The sequence below is a fragment of the Thalia democratica genome, chromosome 1, assembly GCF_965202585.1.
Source record: "Thalia democratica chromosome 1, ktThaDemo2.hap1.1, whole genome shotgun sequence".
Lineage (NCBI taxonomy): Eukaryota > Metazoa > Chordata > Thaliacea > Salpida > Salpidae > Thalia > Thalia democratica.
In genome coordinates, this window is record NC_139165.1 from 33,560,945 (window position 1) to 33,582,003 (window position 21,059).

Below are 21,059 nucleotides of genomic sequence, written 5' to 3' on the forward strand. Positions count from 1 at the left end.
CTTACATAAAATAGTTTAAAAAAAATAAAAGCGTAAATCATTTAAATAGCCATAACTAAGTTTATTAAGGTTGTATTTTTTTTTTTCGTTGCTATAGTGACCATAAAAAAATTGAAAGTCCTTGAAATTAACATTAGGGCATATTTGAATATATTTAAAAAATATTATTATTTAGAAAAAAAACAACGACCCTTGAGAACACAGCAAAGTAAGAATAATAATAGAAAAGCTTTTCTGTCTTAACTAAAACATCAGTTAGAGTAAAAATTCTTTTTTTTTTTCTTAAGGGTCATAATTAAAAATTCAAACCCCATTCTAATGGATGTGTTTTTAAATTAAAGGCAAATAAGCGTACTTTAGAATAAAAAAGAAAACAATGATTAGCTTTAAAGATGAGAAAAATAATTGGATCTAAAGTTTGGAATTTTTTTAAAAATTGCAAAAAAAGGTAGTCGATCTTATTTAACGCTCATAAATTTTTATATGGTTTAAACATATTTTTCAAAAAATAAAAAATAAACTACGCTACTTTGACGTAATTCTTTAAAAAATTTATATTAACTTAACTTAATATTAAAAATCAACTATATTGTTAAAAAACTTTAGTAAAATATTTAAAATGAAAACTACACTTAATATTTTTTATAACGCTATTTTTTACATTTTACAGAGGGTGAACAGGAAGCCAGTCAAAACACATCTCTGATTTAAATAAATCTTTTTAAACAAAATTCTTTCGTTTTCTTGTTTAGATATAAATCTAAATTTGTTTAAAATCTTTTAGTATATAAAGTTATATACAAATGTTATAAATATAAGTTATGAACCAGGCTTGAGGATTTTAAACTTAGTTTAATTGATGTTTCAATACAATGAAGTTGTAAACGAATTTAATAAAAGCACTTAAAATTATATATCTACATTTGACTAAAATTTATTCTTATAATATTATTATACATTTACAGTTTTTTGAATTATTTTCTTACTAAAAGCTACCTCTATATAAGTAAGTTGTTATAGTTTTTAGTACAATCATTTACGATAACTTTTTTAATCAAATCAAATAGTTAGCCACAAGTCTTGAAATTTAGCTTACAGAAGGAAAATTAAATTTGTAATTTTAGTCGCAAAACAGTGTTGTGAGAATAGGATTATAAAAATATATAAACAGATAATTCATTGTAAAACAGATAAAATATTAGAAAAACTTTTTCGTATAGATGCATTATATCTTAACTTGCATTTTCAAACTTTATTATACTTGCATTGAGTAGAGTAAAAATATTCTTTAAAATATTTAGAAGTGGCTGATAATTTAATGCTAAATAATTCCACGTTGGTTATACTAAAATAACTTATTGTATTCAAACATATAAATTTAATATTCTAGGTCAATTAAAACATAGTCATAAAAATTCCTTTAGGTGATTTATAGTATTAACATTTAACATTTATTAACAATATAATTTTCATAGTAGTCTAACAGTTGTACTTAAAGTTTATTTAAGAATAGTATGACTAATTGAAACTTTAGGTTTTTTAACTAACTTTTTTTTTGTGTTTCAGATAAATTAAAATAAAAAATTATCATGAAAGCTAAAAAAAACTGTGTAAATATATAATGCTGTTAATTGAAGTCATTTACTACATAGGCTACTTGTTTGAAATCAAAATCTGGTTATATCTTTATAGCCAAATTATTTAAATAAAAAATTATAATTAGTTCAGTCGATATATTTAGAAAATAAAGCATCTTAAAATCTGCTTAAAAACTTAAAAAAATACACATATTGTTTGTTAACTAAGTGATTTTATATATAAACTTATTTTTTTAATATACAGGCATACATGTTTTAGATTTACCTTACATTACAAAATTTATTTTCTGTAAAAAAGTTTCTACTTCAGTAACACAGTAAATTTTTAGACTATATATAATACTAAAGTTACTAATTAGGCATCAAATTTAAGCAATTTTACATGCTTAAAGGTATAAAACTGAATACAACTACTGCAACAAAAATATATTATAGAATAACACCATCGAATCACAAACAAAATGGTGTTGATTTAAGTACTTACAACAATAAAAATAAAATTTTCTTTTGTTTTCTACTTTACAAATCAATTTTCCAAAGCTGTTTCTTTCCGTTTTGCCAGTTAAAAAGTCTAAAAGAATAGCCGATAGACAATTTTTAAGGTGAACTCAAGATTTGACTCGAGAACACTTGCCACCTGTCTGTGCAACACCTGAAAGAAAATCCAGCAATAAGGAGAAAGTCGTAGAGTATATCTCTGATTACCAATTTAAAAACGTCAGCTTGCCGTTCAAAGTCAAGTGGAAAGGATTTCCTGAGAGCAGTTGCGATTGGAAAAAACATGATTTCTGTTCCGATGAACAACTTCAAAATTTTATAAAAGATTACAAGAAAAAATATCTGCTGCACTGCACTGACAAGAACCATGAGAAAGATCTTTTAAGAGATGGCATTGGTTTTGAATAGGCTTTTGCAAAGATGAGCTTGTTTAGCACCCCAAAGTATGATTATAAAAACGAAGAGAAGAAGTTTAAATTCACTTCTGATTACGAATATATAAAGTACAAAACAAAAATAAACTTTTAAAAAAGGAAAAAAATGATATGAATGCTAAGTTGAAACCAAACTATAGTTTTGAAACTGAAAATGAAGTCGATGTAAAATATTTTCTGTTATATTTTAATAGGAATAAAAGTTACCTGTCGCATTTTTAAACACTTTTAACGTTACGCAGTCTCGTTTAGTTACGTATTTTAGAATTCAAAAATATTTTTTTGTTTTTTTTTAATATTGCACAAATTAGGTTTATTGTATATTTTTAATTTCTCAGATTCTTATGGCATGAAATATTATTTCCACTAAAAATTCATTAATATATATTTAATACAATGCAAGACAAGTTTATCCTTATCTGGGCAAAGCAAAGGTCAAAATAAAAAAAAGTTGTAGTAACATGAACAATAATTTTACAACATTTTTAATATTTTTTATATATTTAGTTCAAAAGGAAAAATCAATTACAGCACCAAATACATATTTTTGTAAAAGACTATAGAAAAAAATTTTAATATAGACATTACACCATTTCTTAATTGTAAACAAATGCTTAAGTAAAAATTGAGTTTGCTAAGTAGAATAGAATATAGATGTTAAGTATCAAATAAGTCACGTGTATATAAAGGTAAAGATAAAATCTTCTTATAATTAAATTTATTAAAGTTTTTCTACACGTATTAATATTTTATATAAATTTAAATCCTTTTGTTCATTACAATGTATAGTTTTATCCAGGGGCGTGTCTAGACTTTTTTAAAAGGGGGTTTACATTTTTTTGGTTCTTAATTTCCTGCTTAAGTATGCATTTCTTAGGTATGCACTACCAGTTATGTACGCAATATTTAGCCGAAAAACTCTGTGTTTAAAATTCTTTTTTTGCTTAGAAATAAAAAAAACATTTAAGTAGTAATGGAAAAATATTATATACTTTTATTTATTTTACTGTATTGATTTTGGATAAATTAAAGCTAAAAGAGCCGGAAAAAAATTTACTTTTAATAAAAACATTTTTTCAAGTACTTTAATCTATAAAAGTTGAAATTTCACTAAAAAAATGGGTAATAATTATCTAGGATGATGTCGCACCAATATCAAGCTAAAATTACATTGAAGTCAATGTTTTTTACCATAGTTATAGGCTTAAAAATATTTTTCATAAATACATAAATAAATCTTATTTGTCATAAACCAATAAAACTAATATATTTAATTTCTTTTATTTTTAAAATAAAGCAAATGATACAAAAACTTATGTACATTCCTATACTGTAAAATAAAACCAATTAACTATTTTAGATCAATCATATAAGGCTTAAAATATTGATTGTAAGCTTAAAATTAAAGTTCAAAAATATATTAAACACAATATAATTTCAGCTTGATATTGGTGCGACATCATCCTAGGTAATTACAAAAATATTATAAGAATTTTACAACAAAATTAAAATATCTCTAAATTATAATTAAATGTTTGCCTGATGGTGCAGGGATTCTAATGATGGTTTTGAAATCTCTTTCAGTTGAAAATTTGAAAATCAAGAACCAACTTTGTGGCCAACAGGTATACATTAATAAAACAAGTTAAATAAAAATATTAAAATACGATTAAATGATAAAAGAATAATTTTCCAGGTGGTTTAGTTGTCTAAAGGTTATTTCAAAACTCTCTGAATTGAACTTTTTAAGTTCAAACCCAGTTGGTTGACACATAAACAAATAATATAAATGTTTAAGTACAAACACAACATTACTATATAACAACATGACACAAAAGCTTCACACCATATTATTATATACAATAAACTAAGTAAAATAAGTTTTAGTGATTAATTTGGACAATTTTTAAGTAAAATTGTACTTACTAATTCAAAAGCAATACTAAATCAACAGTTGTTTAAACTAATTAACAATTTATAATGGAAACTAAGTGCATTTTAGTAAAAAGTTTCCTAGAAGAAAAATGCAACTTTAAAACTTTTACCTATTATGACGTCACAATTGAAATTTAATTTGAAATCTTTTTCAGCTGGGCAAAAAGGAGCATTTTTTGTTAAGGAAACTTTTTTTATCTTTCAGTGTTATAAATTCAACATTCATTATTCAAAGTTTATCAAATAACTAAAACAAAGTCAATAAACAACGTTTTTAGTGATATTCTAAGAATCTTTTTTTCTTTTCTTTTTTTTCATGGGGTTCACAGGAAACAGGAACAAGTCAAAACACGCCTCTGGTTTTATCTTTTGTTTTCAAATAGTTAAAAGTAGGAACGTCCTCAATCTGCTTTTAACTAGATGAAATATCATAAAACAGTCATTATAGTAAGTATATTTGGTACATCTCGTATCATTACGATTTCTCGTATCTTTACGCATATTTTCTGTGGACACAATCAATTTGCGTAAAAAAGCGAGAGGTTACTGTATGTTACTTTTAATAAACTTATAAAAAGAGATAAACAATACTAGTAGCAAACATGTAAATATTCGAATGATAGCCATTAAGCTTTTTTTAAGAAAAAAATCTTTTCTCTACTATTTAACAATTATTTTATTGTTTTTAACTTTATCATATTTCATTATATTTTAGTAAATGTGGCCCTCGAAGAATTTTTTGTTAAATAATTTTGCTCACGAGCAACTTTTAAATGAAAATTGTCCAGCGAGCTACCAACGGCTATCGAACCCTGTTAATCCAATAAATAATAATTAAATTCAACAAAGCGTATTTAGCTGCGGCCTAGGGGCGTTTCTAGACTTTTTCAGCGGGGTTGTAGTTTTTTGTTTAATGATAGTGTACTATGTGCAGTAATTTCTAATTTTATACTTGAGAAAATTAAATACATGTCTAAAAGCTCTCTGCTACATTTTTTATATTTAAACAATTTTAAAAGACGAGTAAAACTTTGTTTAAGATATTTTATGTAATAAAGCGCATTTATTTTTAGTAAAATAACTTAAATACCAATCTAAGTTCTGTCCTGACAATAATTTTTTTTTGCCTAACATGGTGCAGCTAAAATTAATAACAAAATATTTTATACATAAGAAGCTAAAAACAAGCAACTAATCAAATCTAGCATTAAGCTTTGTTATTAAATGATATGTAAATAAATTATTAATCAAACACTTCCAGTTAAAATAACTTAGCTAGAATCAAATTTAATTTATTTTTCTGAAATACAAAAAAAAGTAGTCAAAAATTTTGGTCCATGAACCTAGTGTTTGAAAAAAAAATTTGGTTTTTTAGTCCTAGACCTCGAATACAACATTAAAAACTGATAATATTTTTTAAAACAAACTAATAGCAGATGTAAACAACTACTTTGCAATTTAATGAAAAAATTAATGTAAAACTACAGTTATTCTAATGTTATAAAAATAAAAACAATACGTGAAAAAGTCAGGACATTTAAATATAAAAATGAAGCCCTTCGAAATGTTCAAAAACAGATTTTTGAAAGACTTTTAGGTTGCTAAAATTTAATTAAAAGTTTCTTTTTCAAACTGTATAAGTTTAATAATTATATAGATAGTGCATTTCTAATTCAAAACAACTTTATAAAACAAAAAAGAATTTGAAATAGGTTTTCAAAAGAATGAAATTAGCTTTATTGATATTAAAAATTCAAATTTTACATCTAAATTTGATTTTTTTTATTTAATTTTTTAGTGAAAACTTTTTTTTTTTAGTTTTGAGAAAGTTTTGAGTTAGACATCTTGTTCATCTAAGCGTATATGAGAAAGCTACAAAGTTAAATGTTATACTGATGCGAGTTTATTAAGGAGAAAATAAATAGAAATCACGAGTTTACTGATGCAAGTTTACAATCTTATACTAAAACCATTTTTATTTACTCTCAACAATTGGAGTAGGAAGGCATTCTAGGCACAGGCTTGTGCAGTGAACATGTCATTCCAAAATATACTTGTATATTGTTTTTTGTTTTTTTATAAAATATTTTTTAGCAATGTTAGTTTTCATTAGTAGTTTTTCTAAATTTTAAAAATATATTTCTGTTAGAATATATCTTGTGTGAAAGGTTTTACCTTAACTAAAGTATTCTCTAAATCTAAAATATGATGTTCTTTTTTTATTGGGTTTGCAATTGTTTTTCAATACAATATGTTATCAAGTAATGCCTGTTTTAAATAGAGAAGCCATATGTATTATTTGATATCAGCAATTAGTATAAATAAAGTTAAAATTTATTTTGAGTATTAGTATTGTTGTACAGTACACTACATTGGTACCCTACATTGCGTCATCAGGTATAAAATAATTAGTATTTTACGTCACAGTTTAATAAGACAAAGAAAATATTCTACCCAAAAAAAATTTACTTGTTTATTATGTTTTATTACGAATGCAGTTTTTATTACAATTTTATCTAACATTCCTATATACTTTTTTTCACTTTTTCTATATAGATAGTAGTAGTTTAGAAAAATTTTACAGCATTAAGTTTTTAGAATCATATTTAATTGCAATAAGCAATACTTGCCTTCTAAAAGCCTTAAGTTTCTACCTATAACCAGAAAAAACAGGGTTCTAAGAAAACCTTTAGACAATAGGGATAATTTTGAACAAAGTATTATAAGGGTAATGTATATTAAGGTTATTAACAGAATTTAAGTTATAATAAGTCACAAAAAATTGATGACAATTCTTAAGTCAAACTAATCAACAGAGATTTTCAGCACAACTTAAGTCCTAATAAGTCACAGAAAGCTGGTAACAATTTTAAAGTCAAAGTAAATCAAAAAATACTACAAAGATACAATTCAAGTCTCTAAGTCACAGAAAGTTGGTAACAATTCTTAAGTCAAACTAAGCAACAAAGATTATTGACACATCTTAAGTACTAAAAATTCACAGAAAGCTGGTAACAATTTTAAAGTCAAAGTAAACCAAAAAAAAAAGCTACAAAGATACAATTCAAGTACTTAAGTCACAGAAAGCTGGTAACAATTCTAAAGTCAAAGTAAATCAAAAAATACTACAAAGATACAATTCAAGTCACTAAGTCAAGAAAGTTGGTGACAATTTTTAAGTCAAACTAAGCAACAAAGATTATTGGCACAACTTAAGTCCTTAAAAGTCACAGAAAGTTTGTGAAAATTTTTAAGTCAAAGTAAATCACCAAGGGTATTGACACAATTTAAGTCCTAAAAAGTAAAAAAAAAGTTGTTGACAATGTTTAAGTCAAAGTAAGTCACAAAGATTTTTAGCACAATTTAAATCCTAATAAATCACAGAAAGCTGGTAACAATTTTAAAGTCAAAGTAAACCAAAAAAAGCTACAAAGATACAATTCAAGTAACATATATCTAATATATCTAGTATTGATAAGTTAAAAGAAAAATATAATGTGTTCTACTTCTTGATTTATGAACCTAAAATATCAACCCTAAATTGCAATAACGCTCTGTAGAATAGTTAAAAACCACAAAATAAATTAAGCACAAAATTTTAAATTAATACAAACAAATGTTTATTCAGTATTCGGTGTTCAGATGGCATTGCAATATTAGCACATGGCAAATCTACTCGGTAGCAAAATTGCCCTCATAATGCAGCTATTTATGATTTTCAAAAGCTGAGAACATTTGAATTATGGTAAATTTTATTAGTAGGCTTAGTGTTCTCATTAGTTAATAAAACACACATTAATCAGCTCTTTTTTTTTTCAAGTAATGTCTAGATCAGGGGTCGGCAAACTGCGGCCCGCGGGCCAAATGCGGCCCGCGATGGGTAAATCTGCGGCCCGCGAGCACGTTATTTTTTTGAATGGAATGCGGCCCGCGAAAGAAAATTTTGCGGCCCGCGAGCATGTAAATGTGGCCCGCTGAGCAAAAATATATTTTGAGTTAATTTTGTCTGATAATTTTTTTGTTTTAAATTCCTGTATAAAATTTTTAAACAATTTAAAGACTTTACTGATTTAGCTTAAAAATGTGAAAAAGACAGGTTAGCATTCTACCAGGTTTTTTTTTCTCAATTTAATAACAACTTTCTTCTTGCATCAGCAAATTATTTTCTGAAAAAAGAGTGTAAAAATTGCTTTGAATTTGTAAAATAGTTATATAATACCTATTTGGTAAAAACTAAATGCAAATGTATTCCGTTTTGTACAAAAGTAATGCACAGTAATTAACTAAAATGTCATTTCTTTAGTTTAGTTTTTTACACGTTTTTATACCTAAGTTTCTATTACAGATGTTTTATTTCTAAATGTTATATTCTAGTTGACACAAAAACATTTAAAGTAACATAATATTAATAACAAGAATAATTAAGGTTAATTTTGTTTTGTTTTTGACACCTATGATTTTTTAGAAGTTTCCTTTACATTTTTTATTTATTCCTGTTCACAACAATGAACAAAGATGCTAACATTTTAAACAACTTTTTATTTAATACTTAACGAAATAAAATTTTGTTTATGCATAATTTTCTAACATTATTGTTTCTACATGTAATATCTAAGTGTGTACAGAAAGAATTTAAACACTATATATGACATAAGTTAAAAAAGATTTTGTTAGGTATACTTTTTGATTTTTCATACCATATTTTTTGGCAAAACAAGTTAATTTTTATGCGTTGCATACTAATATAAACAGTTGCTGTTTTTTGGAACTACCTATTTAATACAAACTAGATTGAGAAATGTTAATTTATTAAGTTTGTAGATTTTTAATCAAAATAGTTTAAATTTGGTCAAATGAACAAAAAAAAATGCCACAAAATCAGACTATGACTATTCGAAGACTTCAAATCTCAGGCCAATTTAGTGTTTTTCAGTTTTTAGCTTGAATTGCTTTTTGTATGCTAAAATATCAAGCTAGTTTTGGTCACTCGGACTGACTTTTGATGCTTTAAAGAGTGGTAAATTAAATTTATGATGTCTGTTTTGTTCAATGCACAGTATTGGTTTGAATTAGAATATATTTCAAACTTTAAGTCTTTCAGCTGATATAATTTAAATAATTTTTTATATTAATTTTATACATATAAGTGTGAAACAGTAAGTGTTATTAAAAATCCCGGAAAAGCTTGGAACTTGACAATTTGTACTCAAAAAACTGAAAAACCCGGAATTTTAAACAATTTTTACATGTAAAGTAATGAAATTTTCGATTTGACACAAAAAATTTACCATATAAATATTTTTCAATAAAAAACATATTTAAAGTATCCTAACAGTATCTTTTAATTTTTTAATATTAATATAAGACATTTTTTTTACCTTTAACTTAATTATATAATAAAAATAGAAGCAAAATATTGTACTTTTAAAAACTTTATATTGGTGCATCGCACCTTTGCTTTTAAAATTTCTTTACCTATTGTTGTGCTTTGTATTGGAACTAAACCTAGAAATTCTTCTAAATTGTCAAAATTCTTAAAACCATCTGTAATAAAAGTTCTAAAAGTAGCAATATCTTTTGTATCAGTTCTTGCATCTTAACAGATTGATTTATGTCCTAGTTTGATTTATGCTGGTTTAAAATCTTCAGACATTTCCTAAACACGACTTCTTGTTGATATTGAAGAAAAAAACAGAAGTATTATACTAACGCAAAGACAAACTATTAAAATAAATTTTCATCTATCTACGGTATCTTTTTTTAGTAAATACTTTTGCTACTTTATAACTTGCCTAATCAGTTTTTTCTGATCAGTCTATACTCTTTAGTCACTGAAAATAATTATGTGCGTTGTTGAAACTGACTTAACCAATTTTTTTTTTTTTTTTCGTTTATCGAATAACTCCAAACTAACGTATTATAGTTCTCACAGCTCGTCTTATAACTCACGTTTGCTATTTTTAAATGCAATATGTTTTATTGCAGATAAATAATTGCTATAATGGTTAATAAAAAATAGCTTAGTAAATTTTTATACAATTGTTTAAAATGTTTAAAAATTTAATTGTCTATTCAAGCTGAATTACAATATTTTTTTAGCTATATAATTAATTCACTGTTTTTAAACTTCGGTATTTCCTTATTTTGTGAACTTTATTTTAAACAAGGATGCCAAACAAACGGGCTAATTTTTTTTTTTTTCAGTTCAGACTAGGTTAAAGCTGTTTAATAGGTTTTTATAAATCTCAGGTGTATCTGAAATTTTTATTTCATACACTTGAAACAAATCTCCGAATTTCAGAATAGTTTTTATGACTGTAGTGTAGTTTACTTATTGTAATTTTTTGTCTATTTACATGTTGTGCTTTTTTGTAATAATAATGTTTTAGATAAGTATTTAAGCTTGATTAACAGAAAGTTTTTAGCTATTTTAACTTTTAGTAAACTATTCATATAAATCAGACATTTTTGCTTTTAAAGTGGCAACCGTGTAAAAGACTAATTAATTACTAATAAGATATTTTATTGCAGTATTCCAGCACTAATTATGCTAAAAAATTTGATTTAGCTTATCTACAGTATAAATAAGTATAAATTTTATTTAATTAACTAATTACTGAACTTTCTAAAGAGTGCAAACTATTTAAGACGCAAAAACTATTTTCTAAACCAATAACTAAACAGTGTATAAAAGTGTCCCATAAATGTTTTTCAAGCTCGGTTTTTATAGAGAGTTAGGTTGTAAGTAAAATAGAAAAAGTATTATATTAAGTTTATCTTATTAAGTATTTTAGAAAGTACACATTTTATTCGGACTTAAATATATTAAACAATGTAAATTCTAACACAATAGATATTTATATATTAAATAGGCATTCTATGTGTAGCTAAAAGTCATTTAAAGTAATTAAGTGAATAAAAGTAAAGCTACCTCTTGTGTGGCCAAAACTAAAGCCAAAACATTATACAAATATCACTAAAACTAAAACTGTGGCCCGCGAAGATTTTGAAAACTTGAAATTTGGCCCGCGAGCACCAACTGCCTGCCGACCCCTGGTCTAGATAATGCTGTGAAAACATACTATAAAAACTGATAAATGTAAAGTATATCAGGCATAGCAAGTTTATAAAAACTTTATTTTTTTATTTTTCTTAAATATTTCAAAGAAAGTGGGTAGAAAAATCATTTACAGGTATGCTTGGTAGACTGAGTATTTGTGGCGACGCATGGTATTTTGTCAGGCAGTGCAGTGATTTACTAGTACTTAAAAAGTCTATTAATTTCACGCCTTTTCAAGAAACTTAGTTAATTATCCTAATTACTTTTCTTTTTCCGTTACTCTTTAAAATAACAGGTGTTAAAAAAAATTATTTCAACAAATATACTTATTATGTTTCCTCTGCTTTTGTTTTATTAATAATTGTAATTGTTCAGCATGGTTTAATTAAAAAGTTTTGAAAAATTTTAAGCATTTACCTTATTATTTAAAAAGTTTAGACAGATAAATTTGTTTAAAAACTGGTAATCATGACAAAGTGTGATTAGAAACACTATAAAATTACTAACTGTTTTTTTTGTTTACTAAATGGAACTAATTAAGCAACTTTATCAGAAATAACTAGGTAATAATACCTTCTTATGGCAGACAGCACTTTATTACTTTTTTTTAAGGGATCTGAGCTAAGATTAACAGGTTAGGTCTTAAATAAAAGTGCTAAAAAATAATCAAGTGAAGATTAAAAAAGAAGTTTTGTTAATACTTTAGACATGTTTCTGTTCCTGTTAGATTTATCTCTTGTATAAAAGTTTTGACCAAATTAACTGGTTTTTAAAATTATAAAGTTCTTTATATTTAAATTAATATTTGTTTCTGTTCTTTCTTTAAAATGCAATCAACAGCTGTCAATGTTTAGCTTATCTTAGCAGCATTTAGTAGCCTTCTTTTTTACTGTTTAAATTTGATTATGTTTTAGATATACAACTTTTCAGAGTTTGGGTGTCAAACAACTATAACTATACAAGTTTGTTAATTTAAATGGGTTACAAATAATATAATTTTAATAATATTTTTATTAGGTAGATTTAAAAATAGATTTAGTATTTAATAAGATTTCTTATTACGTTTTGTTAAATATTTTTTTTAAATCTTATTTTTACTATAAAAGCAAACATATTTATAGATATTAAAAAAAAACGTTTATAATATTTACTTATTTTTTTTAGTATATTTGAGAATTTTTTTCCCTTTAGAGTTTTTATAGTTCAAAGAAAAATATTTTACTTGAGATATTTGTGTGGGATATAAATTTTTAATTTGTTAAGTTTTATTTTGTTATATAGTTAACATTTATTGTTTTACCTGTTTTGTATAACTTATTTACTTTGTGCTTAGCTTTTTCTTTAGGTTTTTTATTAATCTAAAAGATTAAGACATTGACGTGTCTACTCATACTAATATAAAAAACTGAAAAAAACAGATTGTAACATTTTGCTAGTATAGATGACTCAGCAATATTTCAAAATTAATTAAACAAACAAAGAAAAATTGTTACGAAATTAAAAAAAAAAACAATGATTTAAATATTATATTACGTTATAATTTATTACAAAACTTAGTAATGTTTTAAAGATTTTTTTTTTAAACATATTAGCTTTTATTTCTAAAATGTGTAGCCTATTGGCAAAAGAGTCCTACTGACGGCTTTAAATAACTTTTGAAATGTACGTTGTAAAATTAAAACCCATGGCCAACAAATACAGATTATATAAGTAAATATAGATAAACTTGACAACCAATTTTTTAGTTTTAAAATTGTTAATTTTTATAACTTTAAAAATCTACAGATATTAATATTTTTTACAATAAAGAAATTGGATTAGTCTGAAAAATGTATGCTGACCTTTAAAAAAGAATAAAACTTGAAAACCAGCCTAACATACACGGAAGGAAAAACTGTAGAAATGAATTTGTTGATCGTTGTAAAGAAGGAATGAGTCAACATTCCGATATGCCTGATCCAGGTAAAATTAATTTAATTTTTAATTGAAGTACTTTGCATTTTGAAAACGTTTTGCAGCCCAATCTAATAACTAAAAATATTATAAATACATAATTTAATAGTACTTTTAGATTTTTGAGCTTTTTATTATTTAAATGTACTTTGTTATTAAAATTTTGGAAGTTAAGGATTAAATTGCGAATGTCAGTCTTCAGTTTTGTAATTAAAATAGCTTAAAGTTAGATTTATATTTTAAATTGCACTACATACGGGTCGTCGGCTTCAAAATACGGCACTTCGATTAGCTTTTCTTTTTTTTTACATAAAATTCTATCAATAAGACTTTGATATTTGTTTTACTATTTTATATGTTTAAGTAAAGTGGGTAAAAGGTATATGTATAGATTAAGGTTTCACAACTTATTTAAAATTGCCCCAATTTAAAAAATTTATAAAGCCCTGACATAAGATTACTCGAAAACTACCATAAAAAAACACCCAAGACCTTTTTTCGCTTTTCATCTGGAACTCTAGAATATCTAGTGTATGTTCAAAACTATCATTAATAGCACTTAAGACCTTTTTTGCTCCTTATCTGTAACTCGATAAAATTTAATGTAATTTTCAAAACTACAATTAAAAACACGTAAGACCTTTTGTCTCTTCGTTTGCAAATCAATTTCTAGTAGGAGTTTCAAATAATGATCTTAATGCCACCTATGGCACCTTTTCTGCTCGTGACCTCCCCTCTGATCCCTTTGCTGCTTGTTTGCCCCTGAGTATCTTTCATGGACCTGGTTTAGACTTAAAGTTTGTATCAGTTTTACTTAAATTTGACCATTCAAGAAGCTGTTCTGGTAAGGACTTAGTTGAAAGTTAATAATTTCTTATATAAATACTTTAAATGTAGTTTATTATAGTTATAAGTCAGAAGTCGAACTTATTTCAAGATAATTTACTTTAAAATTTGCACTTACAGAGTTTACTTGATTGTTAATTGTTAACTGTAAAAACTAAGTTTAATCTGCTTAAAAACATTTTATTACTCCTAAAAATTTGATGAGTTTTAAATAATTTTCGTGTAATTCAATTCTTAATTTTATAAATTAATATTTTGTTATTATTAAATTTATATAAAATAGTAAAAAAACATTTGTTTTAGTTTTCTCTGCTGTTATACAGTTTATACATTATCATTTTGAAAATAAAAATTATTTTAAGGTCAATACGTTGGTCTTCTAATACTTAAACTACTTGTTTTCTTGTAATGTCATTCTGTTTAAAAAGTAATTAAATAAACGAAATCATTAAGTACCCACAATTTATATATATATATAGTTTTATACATTGAGTAACTTTAAAATGTTTGCAGGGACATTGCAATTTCAACAGGACAAAGTTTTACTTGTTATAAGGGCAGACAACGTTTTATTGGATGAAAACGTAGAAAACTCAATCTTCGGTATTATTGAAAACAAAATTAATTTTAACAGCATAGCAGCATTTATTTTCCTGAGGACACTTTTAATAAAGACAAAACTGTTCAAGAAGTTGCTCTAAAAGTTGTTTGAAAGTTCGCTGCGCTTCATTGAACGCAAGTTTAAAAGTGTTGCGAACTCGCGCAACTTTTTAGAACTGGACTTTAAGATAGTTGATAAAATAGTTACAAGCGATGAGTTGAACATCGATTCGGAACTTGAAGTGATTTCTGCATTGCACGCATGGTTGAGCCACGACGTTGTTGAACGTGGCAAGTTCGCAAAACGTCTTTTGTTGAGAGTTCGTCTACACTTGTTGTCAGATCACGCTCTGAAGCATGTTTTAGAACAAACATCGTGTTTCAACACGGATAAAAACTGTGTTGGCATCATTAAAAAGCACTTAGACGAAAAGAAAGAATTAATGCCAGGCAAGATCACGGCCAGATACTGCAAACAAAACAACTTTCATTTGCTGATTGGTGGAGGAAGTTACCGTGGTTTCTGCACCGGCAACGTTTTCACCGTAAACGCGAGCGACTACAATAATACAACACACCTGCCAGCGCGACTGAAGATAACCCACAAACTGTCCAAAGCGGTTTGCATCAGAGACGAAGTTTACGTGATTTCGTGTTACCACAACCAGCTCACCGCCATACGATCTGTTGAAAAGTACTCACGCGCGACAAAAAAGTGGGAAATTGTGGCTGATAATTACGACGAGCGCATGCTGTTTTGCGCTTGTTCGTTCATCGACGACGTTTACGTCATAGGCGGAAGCTGGCCTCAAGTGAATGAAACTGATTCCTGCCTCAAGCTCGACACTAAGAGCTTGCAGTGGGGCGAAGTCGCGAAGATGGGCGAGGGGAGGAGCTACGCGGACTGCACGGTGTTCCATGTAAGAATCGTGGTCACCGGCGGAAGCCAAGGAGACGATTTAGTAGCCGGATCGCTCCGATCGGTAGAGGCTTACGACCATGTGGCCAACACGTGGTCGAAGATGCCTGATATGGTCAGAAAAAGGTGTGACCACAGAACAGTTGCCATGAAGAACAAACTATACGCGGTCGGTGGAAGGAGGCGTGGAATTTTGAAGTTTTTGATTTGGTTTGCAACAGGTTCACTTTGCTTCAAGACAGGAGTCAGTGTTTTAGCGGAGTGTCAAACTCGTGGCATTGCCACATGGTTCGATTAAGACCCGCTGAAGTTTTTGCCATCGGAAACAAACTGGTTATGTTTGGTCACTTACTACCGGACGTGTTCTTCTACGATGTTGATAGTTGTACGTGGTCAGAACAAGAATGCGCAATTACTGACGAATTACAGAATTATTGCGGTGCTAAGCTGCCTCATAATTAATGTTGAATTATTGTGTCAAATATTTGTATGTTGATGGTTAATAGCTTAGTCACGTATATCAATTAGGTGTGGTTTTATTTATGTTCGTGAATGAAATGTCGCTTTATAAATAAATATACGTAGTTTTGGGTTATATTTTTTTTGTTTGCACGTTTTTGACTGCCTTAAATTTATAAAAATTATCTTTAATTAAACTATGAAATTTTTTTTTAATCAAAACTTGTTTCAAATATAAAGTTTTTAATAGTAAATGATTATCTTTATTAATAAGTTGTTGGCTAGCATTAGACTTGACTTAAAAAAAGAGCATCACTTCTTAGCATAGGTCATAGGATTTAGGTTCGTTAGGTATTTGGTTGTCGATTTGGTCGCAGGCTTTGAAAGTAAAAGTTTTTTTCGAGACTCACTTGTAGTTATGATAAAATGAGACCTTTTCTAATTTTCGTTACAGACTTTAGACCTTCTAGCGTTAGTTACTAAATGAGTTAAAACAACTCCAGACTCTATAATTTCTAGTGTAAGTTACAACAACTTCAGACTCAAGAACTTATAGTGTAAGTTACAACAACTACAGATTCTGGAATTTCTACTGAGTTTTTTTGACTTATCATAAAAGAGGGTACCTAACCTGCAGACGGCGAACGAAAATTTAGCATCTGTTTAGAAAACATTTAAGAGAAATTTTAGTTAAACTACAGCTGTAGCTAATAAATCCTATTGAAATTAATTTAATTCAAATATAAACCTAAATCCTGTTTTTTGACGGTGTGATATTTTTATTCTCAATTCTAATGCTAATATAATTTAAGACAGGGGTCGGCAGGAAGTTGGTGCTCGCGGGCCAAATTTCAAGTTTTCAAAATCTTCGCGGGCCGCAGTTTTAGTGACACTAATAAATAAATTTTGTTATTTTTCAGTTTATTGTTTTTATTGACTTTTAGCTACACATAGACTACCTATTTAAACTATACACATTTAATGGAGTAAAATTTTCATAGACTAATATACTCAAGACTTTACAAACTATGTACTATCTTTAAAAGTTTATAAGATTAACTTAATATGTTTTTTATTTTACTTACAACCTGACTCTCTATAAAAACCAAGCTTGATAACCATCTATAAGTCTCTTTTATATATTGCTTATAATATCAACCACGTTTTCATATTAAAAAAAATTAAACTTATAAAAGTATTTTTTGGCGTTTTAAATAATTTGCCCTTTTTAAAAACTCAGTAACTAGTTAACATAATAAATTTAATACCTATATGTTATGTAAAGAAATATATATAAAGTTTAACGTAATTAATGCTTAAATACTTTAGTAAAATACCCTATTAAAAATTAATTAGTTTTTTAACATGGTTGCCACTTTAAAAACAACACGTCTGAATTACATAAAACCAGCCTGAGTTTATTAAAAGTTAAAAAAGCCAAAAACGTGCTTTAAAAAAACAAAAGATTTAATACTTAACTAAATTATCATCATACAAAAGTACAAAATTTTTAATATGAAAAGTAAAAATTTACATTTTAGTTAATTACTGTGATTAAAATAATGTCTATAGTAATTTCTGTATAAGGTTTACATATATTTATTAAGAAGGTTAAGAACATTATACTGCGAAATCATATGAATCTCATTACCTACAAGGGGTGTTAAAGATAATAAAATTGAAATAGTTGGTCATTATACTTAACATTACCATTATTACATATTTTGTAAAAAATTAGTTTTCTTATGTTGTATACACACAACATATGTCAAACTAAAAATTTTGTGCTGTTTTTAACTCTTAGGAAGAATGTAAACAGTTTCAGGATTGCCAAAGGTTTTTAAGAAATCTTTACCAGGTCTTCTGAATTTCTTGCATCTTTTGAAAAGTGCAAGTTTTTTAGTCTAATTTTAGTTTGAAATTAAGGTTAACGTAAAAAAAAAACTGTCTAAAATAGTATAGCTACATTAAAAAGATACTGTTAGGCGATTTTAAATATGTTTTTTAATAAATTAAATTGTTAAGAAATCTTTTGTGTAAAGTCAAAGTTTCATTACTTTACATGTAAAAATTGTTAAAAACTCAAGGTTTTTTTTAGAAAATACTCAAATTCCAGATTTTTTTAGCCTAAATTTTCAAATTTCAAGTTTTTTCAAAATTCAATGTTTTTTGACAATAATGACTGTTCACATTTATATATAAAAAAATAATAAAAATAATATTTCCAAATACAGCAGGTGCAAAACTTAAAACTTAACATATATCATAATTAAAACCAAAACTGTGAAATGAACAAAACATACATCATAAGTTTACTTTGCCACTCTTCAAAGCAAAAAATTCTGCCTGAGTAATCAAAAACTATCCTTACATTTTAGAATAATAAAAACAATTTAAGTCAAAAACTGAAAAGTGCCTAAACTGGCCTGATATTTGAAAAGTTTATAAACTAGTCTGACTTAGTCTGAGTGTGTGGCAATGTTTTGTTTATTTGTTCACATTTAAACTATTTTGATTGATAATAAATATGCTCAACAAATTTATTATCCGTAAATCTAGTTTGTATAAAATAGGTAATTTTTAAAAAGAGCATTTGTGCATATATGTTTACATGCAAATAAATTAATTTAAGTTGCCAAAATGTTTTGTTTGTAAAATAAAATTTTATACTGAACAAAGACTAATGTAATTATGTCATATTTATTGTTTTAAATGTGTCTGTACACTGTTAGATATTTAATGTAAAAAAAAATTATAATCGAAAATTATGCTTAAATTGAACTAAATCTAACTTAATTAATGTTTTAAAAGTGGTTTAAAATGAACTTCTCTGTACATTGGTGTGCATAGGAATTAACTAAGAGTACACAGAAAACTTAAACAACATTCAAAATTTGTTAAAATCTAAATAAAAAAAGCCTTATTTACTTTTATTATATTATTTTTAATGTTTTATGTACACTTAAATACAGTGATAAAATATCTTAGTTATAAGTTACATTTTAAACAAAATAATAAATTTTAAAGAAATGATTTTTGTACAGTGCATCACTTTTGTACACAAGGGAACACATTTGCATTTAGTTCATTTACTTAATAGGTGTTATATAAATAACTTTCTGAGTCCAAGTATTTTTAAGACTGTTTTTCAGATCATTATTTGTTATAGTAATAAAAAAGTTATTATAAAACACAGCTCTAGTGCTAATCTGTCTTTTTTACTTGTTTAATCTAAAGGAGTGAAGCCTTTTAATTGTTTGAAAATGTTATACAGGGAGTTCAAAACAAACTTATCAAATCTAAACAAGCTACATAATTTTTACCATAAAAAAATAAAATTAGAATATATTTTTGTTCAGCAGGCCACATTTACATGCTCAAGGGCCACAAAATTTTCTTTCGTGGGCCGCATCCCATTCAAAAAATAAACGTGCTCGCGGGCCGCAGATTTACCCTTCGAGGGCCGCAATTGGCCCGCAGGCCGCAGTTTGCCGACCCCTGAATTAAGATTTGATAGTAGATTTTTGTACATTGCTTAAATTAAATCAAGCTTCGTGTTAGTCGAAGCATAAAGCGTTAAATATATATAGTTTTTTTTCAACAATTATAGCTAAGTACCACTTGACAATTTAAATATTTGACTACTCATTTTCTTTAAAAGTTTGGAAAGTGTTAAGAAAAAACTAGTCAATCTTACAATTGAATTTTATTTAAACTTTTAACTAAAATAAAAATTACAGGTAGATTGCATTTCTTATAACAATTTTAAAGAATCGAGAAAACTTTGTATTTAATGTATTTATAATATTCTCTGTATAAATGTCTATTTCAATATTTGATAAGAAAAACTAAGCTTAGTAAAAGTATAATGATAAATTTTAATTGTAAAAATGACTAAAAGAGTTTATTTTTTTTGAAGCAACGTGTTTTTAAATATTTTATGTAGGTCCTAGAAAAATTAATAAAGTAACTCAATTAAATTATTTTTTGGCAAAAAAATAATTATAATTTTATAAACACAAAGTTCTGCTGGCAAACAACTGGTTATCTAAATGCATATATCTATATATACTTATATATATATATATATATATATAGAATTAAGTTATTTAACTTAATAAATTAAATTTTTCAAACTGAGCCCACCTTGAGGGCTTTGTTAATAAAAAGTTAGTTTTTTTTGTTTAGTTTTAGTGTTTAGTTTTTGCACAAGCCGTTTTGCACGATTTTTGATAGTTTCAAAATTACGTCATAATCTATTTATGCAAAAAATGTTTTACCTTCATTAGTGATTTTGTTTTGTGCTTTATTTTAAACTTGTTTTTGAAGCTGATGAGTGAGTAATCACGAAACTTGAGTTCTTCTCGTTTTTTCATCTTTGAATAAAACTTTATATATATATATATATATATATGTATATAAAATAAAAAAATAAGGTTAATAATTAAACTTTAACACCGTCTACTGAGCCGACTTGAAAGGCTTTTAAATAATTTTTTTGAAAAGTACGATTTTAAAATTACTTGTTCATGTGTTTCATAAGAGTTAAGAATAAGAGTTAACTAAGCAGTTAAGAATCTCTTAAATTTTAATAAGCAGAAACTAATTACAGGTTTATTTTTCTAGATTAAATAAGTTATTTTAAACTATAAAGTTTTATCATTGTCTTAGCTATTATTTATGACATTTTTATATGCATGTTTGTTTAGTATTAAACTCAATACAATTATTAAATTTAATGTAGCAGACTTAGGCTT

General features: G+C 26.2%; 1 protein-coding gene across 1 annotated transcript; it reads left to right on the forward strand.

The window, feature by feature from the left end:
* The first annotated feature begins 2,059 nt into the window (after positions 1-2,059).
* LOC145835432 (kelch-like protein 7) lies at positions 2,060-16,141 on the forward strand. Its single transcript, XM_082943020.1, has 3 exons — positions 2,060-2,064; positions 2,321-2,493; positions 15,099-16,141. The coding sequence occupies exons 1-3, from the start codon at positions 2,060-2,062 to the stop codon at positions 16,139-16,141; spliced, it is 1,221 nt and encodes a 406-aa protein (XP_082799146.1).
* Positions 16,142-21,059: the final 4,918 nt, after the last annotated feature.

What these genes read in the sequence shown, in the direction of transcription:
- LOC145835432 (XM_082943020.1), top strand. An exon ending in TCTTTTAAGAGATGGCATTG is followed by an intron (nt 2,494 to 15,098) that starts GTTTTGAATAGG and finishes GCAACTTTTTAG; the next exon opens with AACTGGACTTTAAGATAGTT.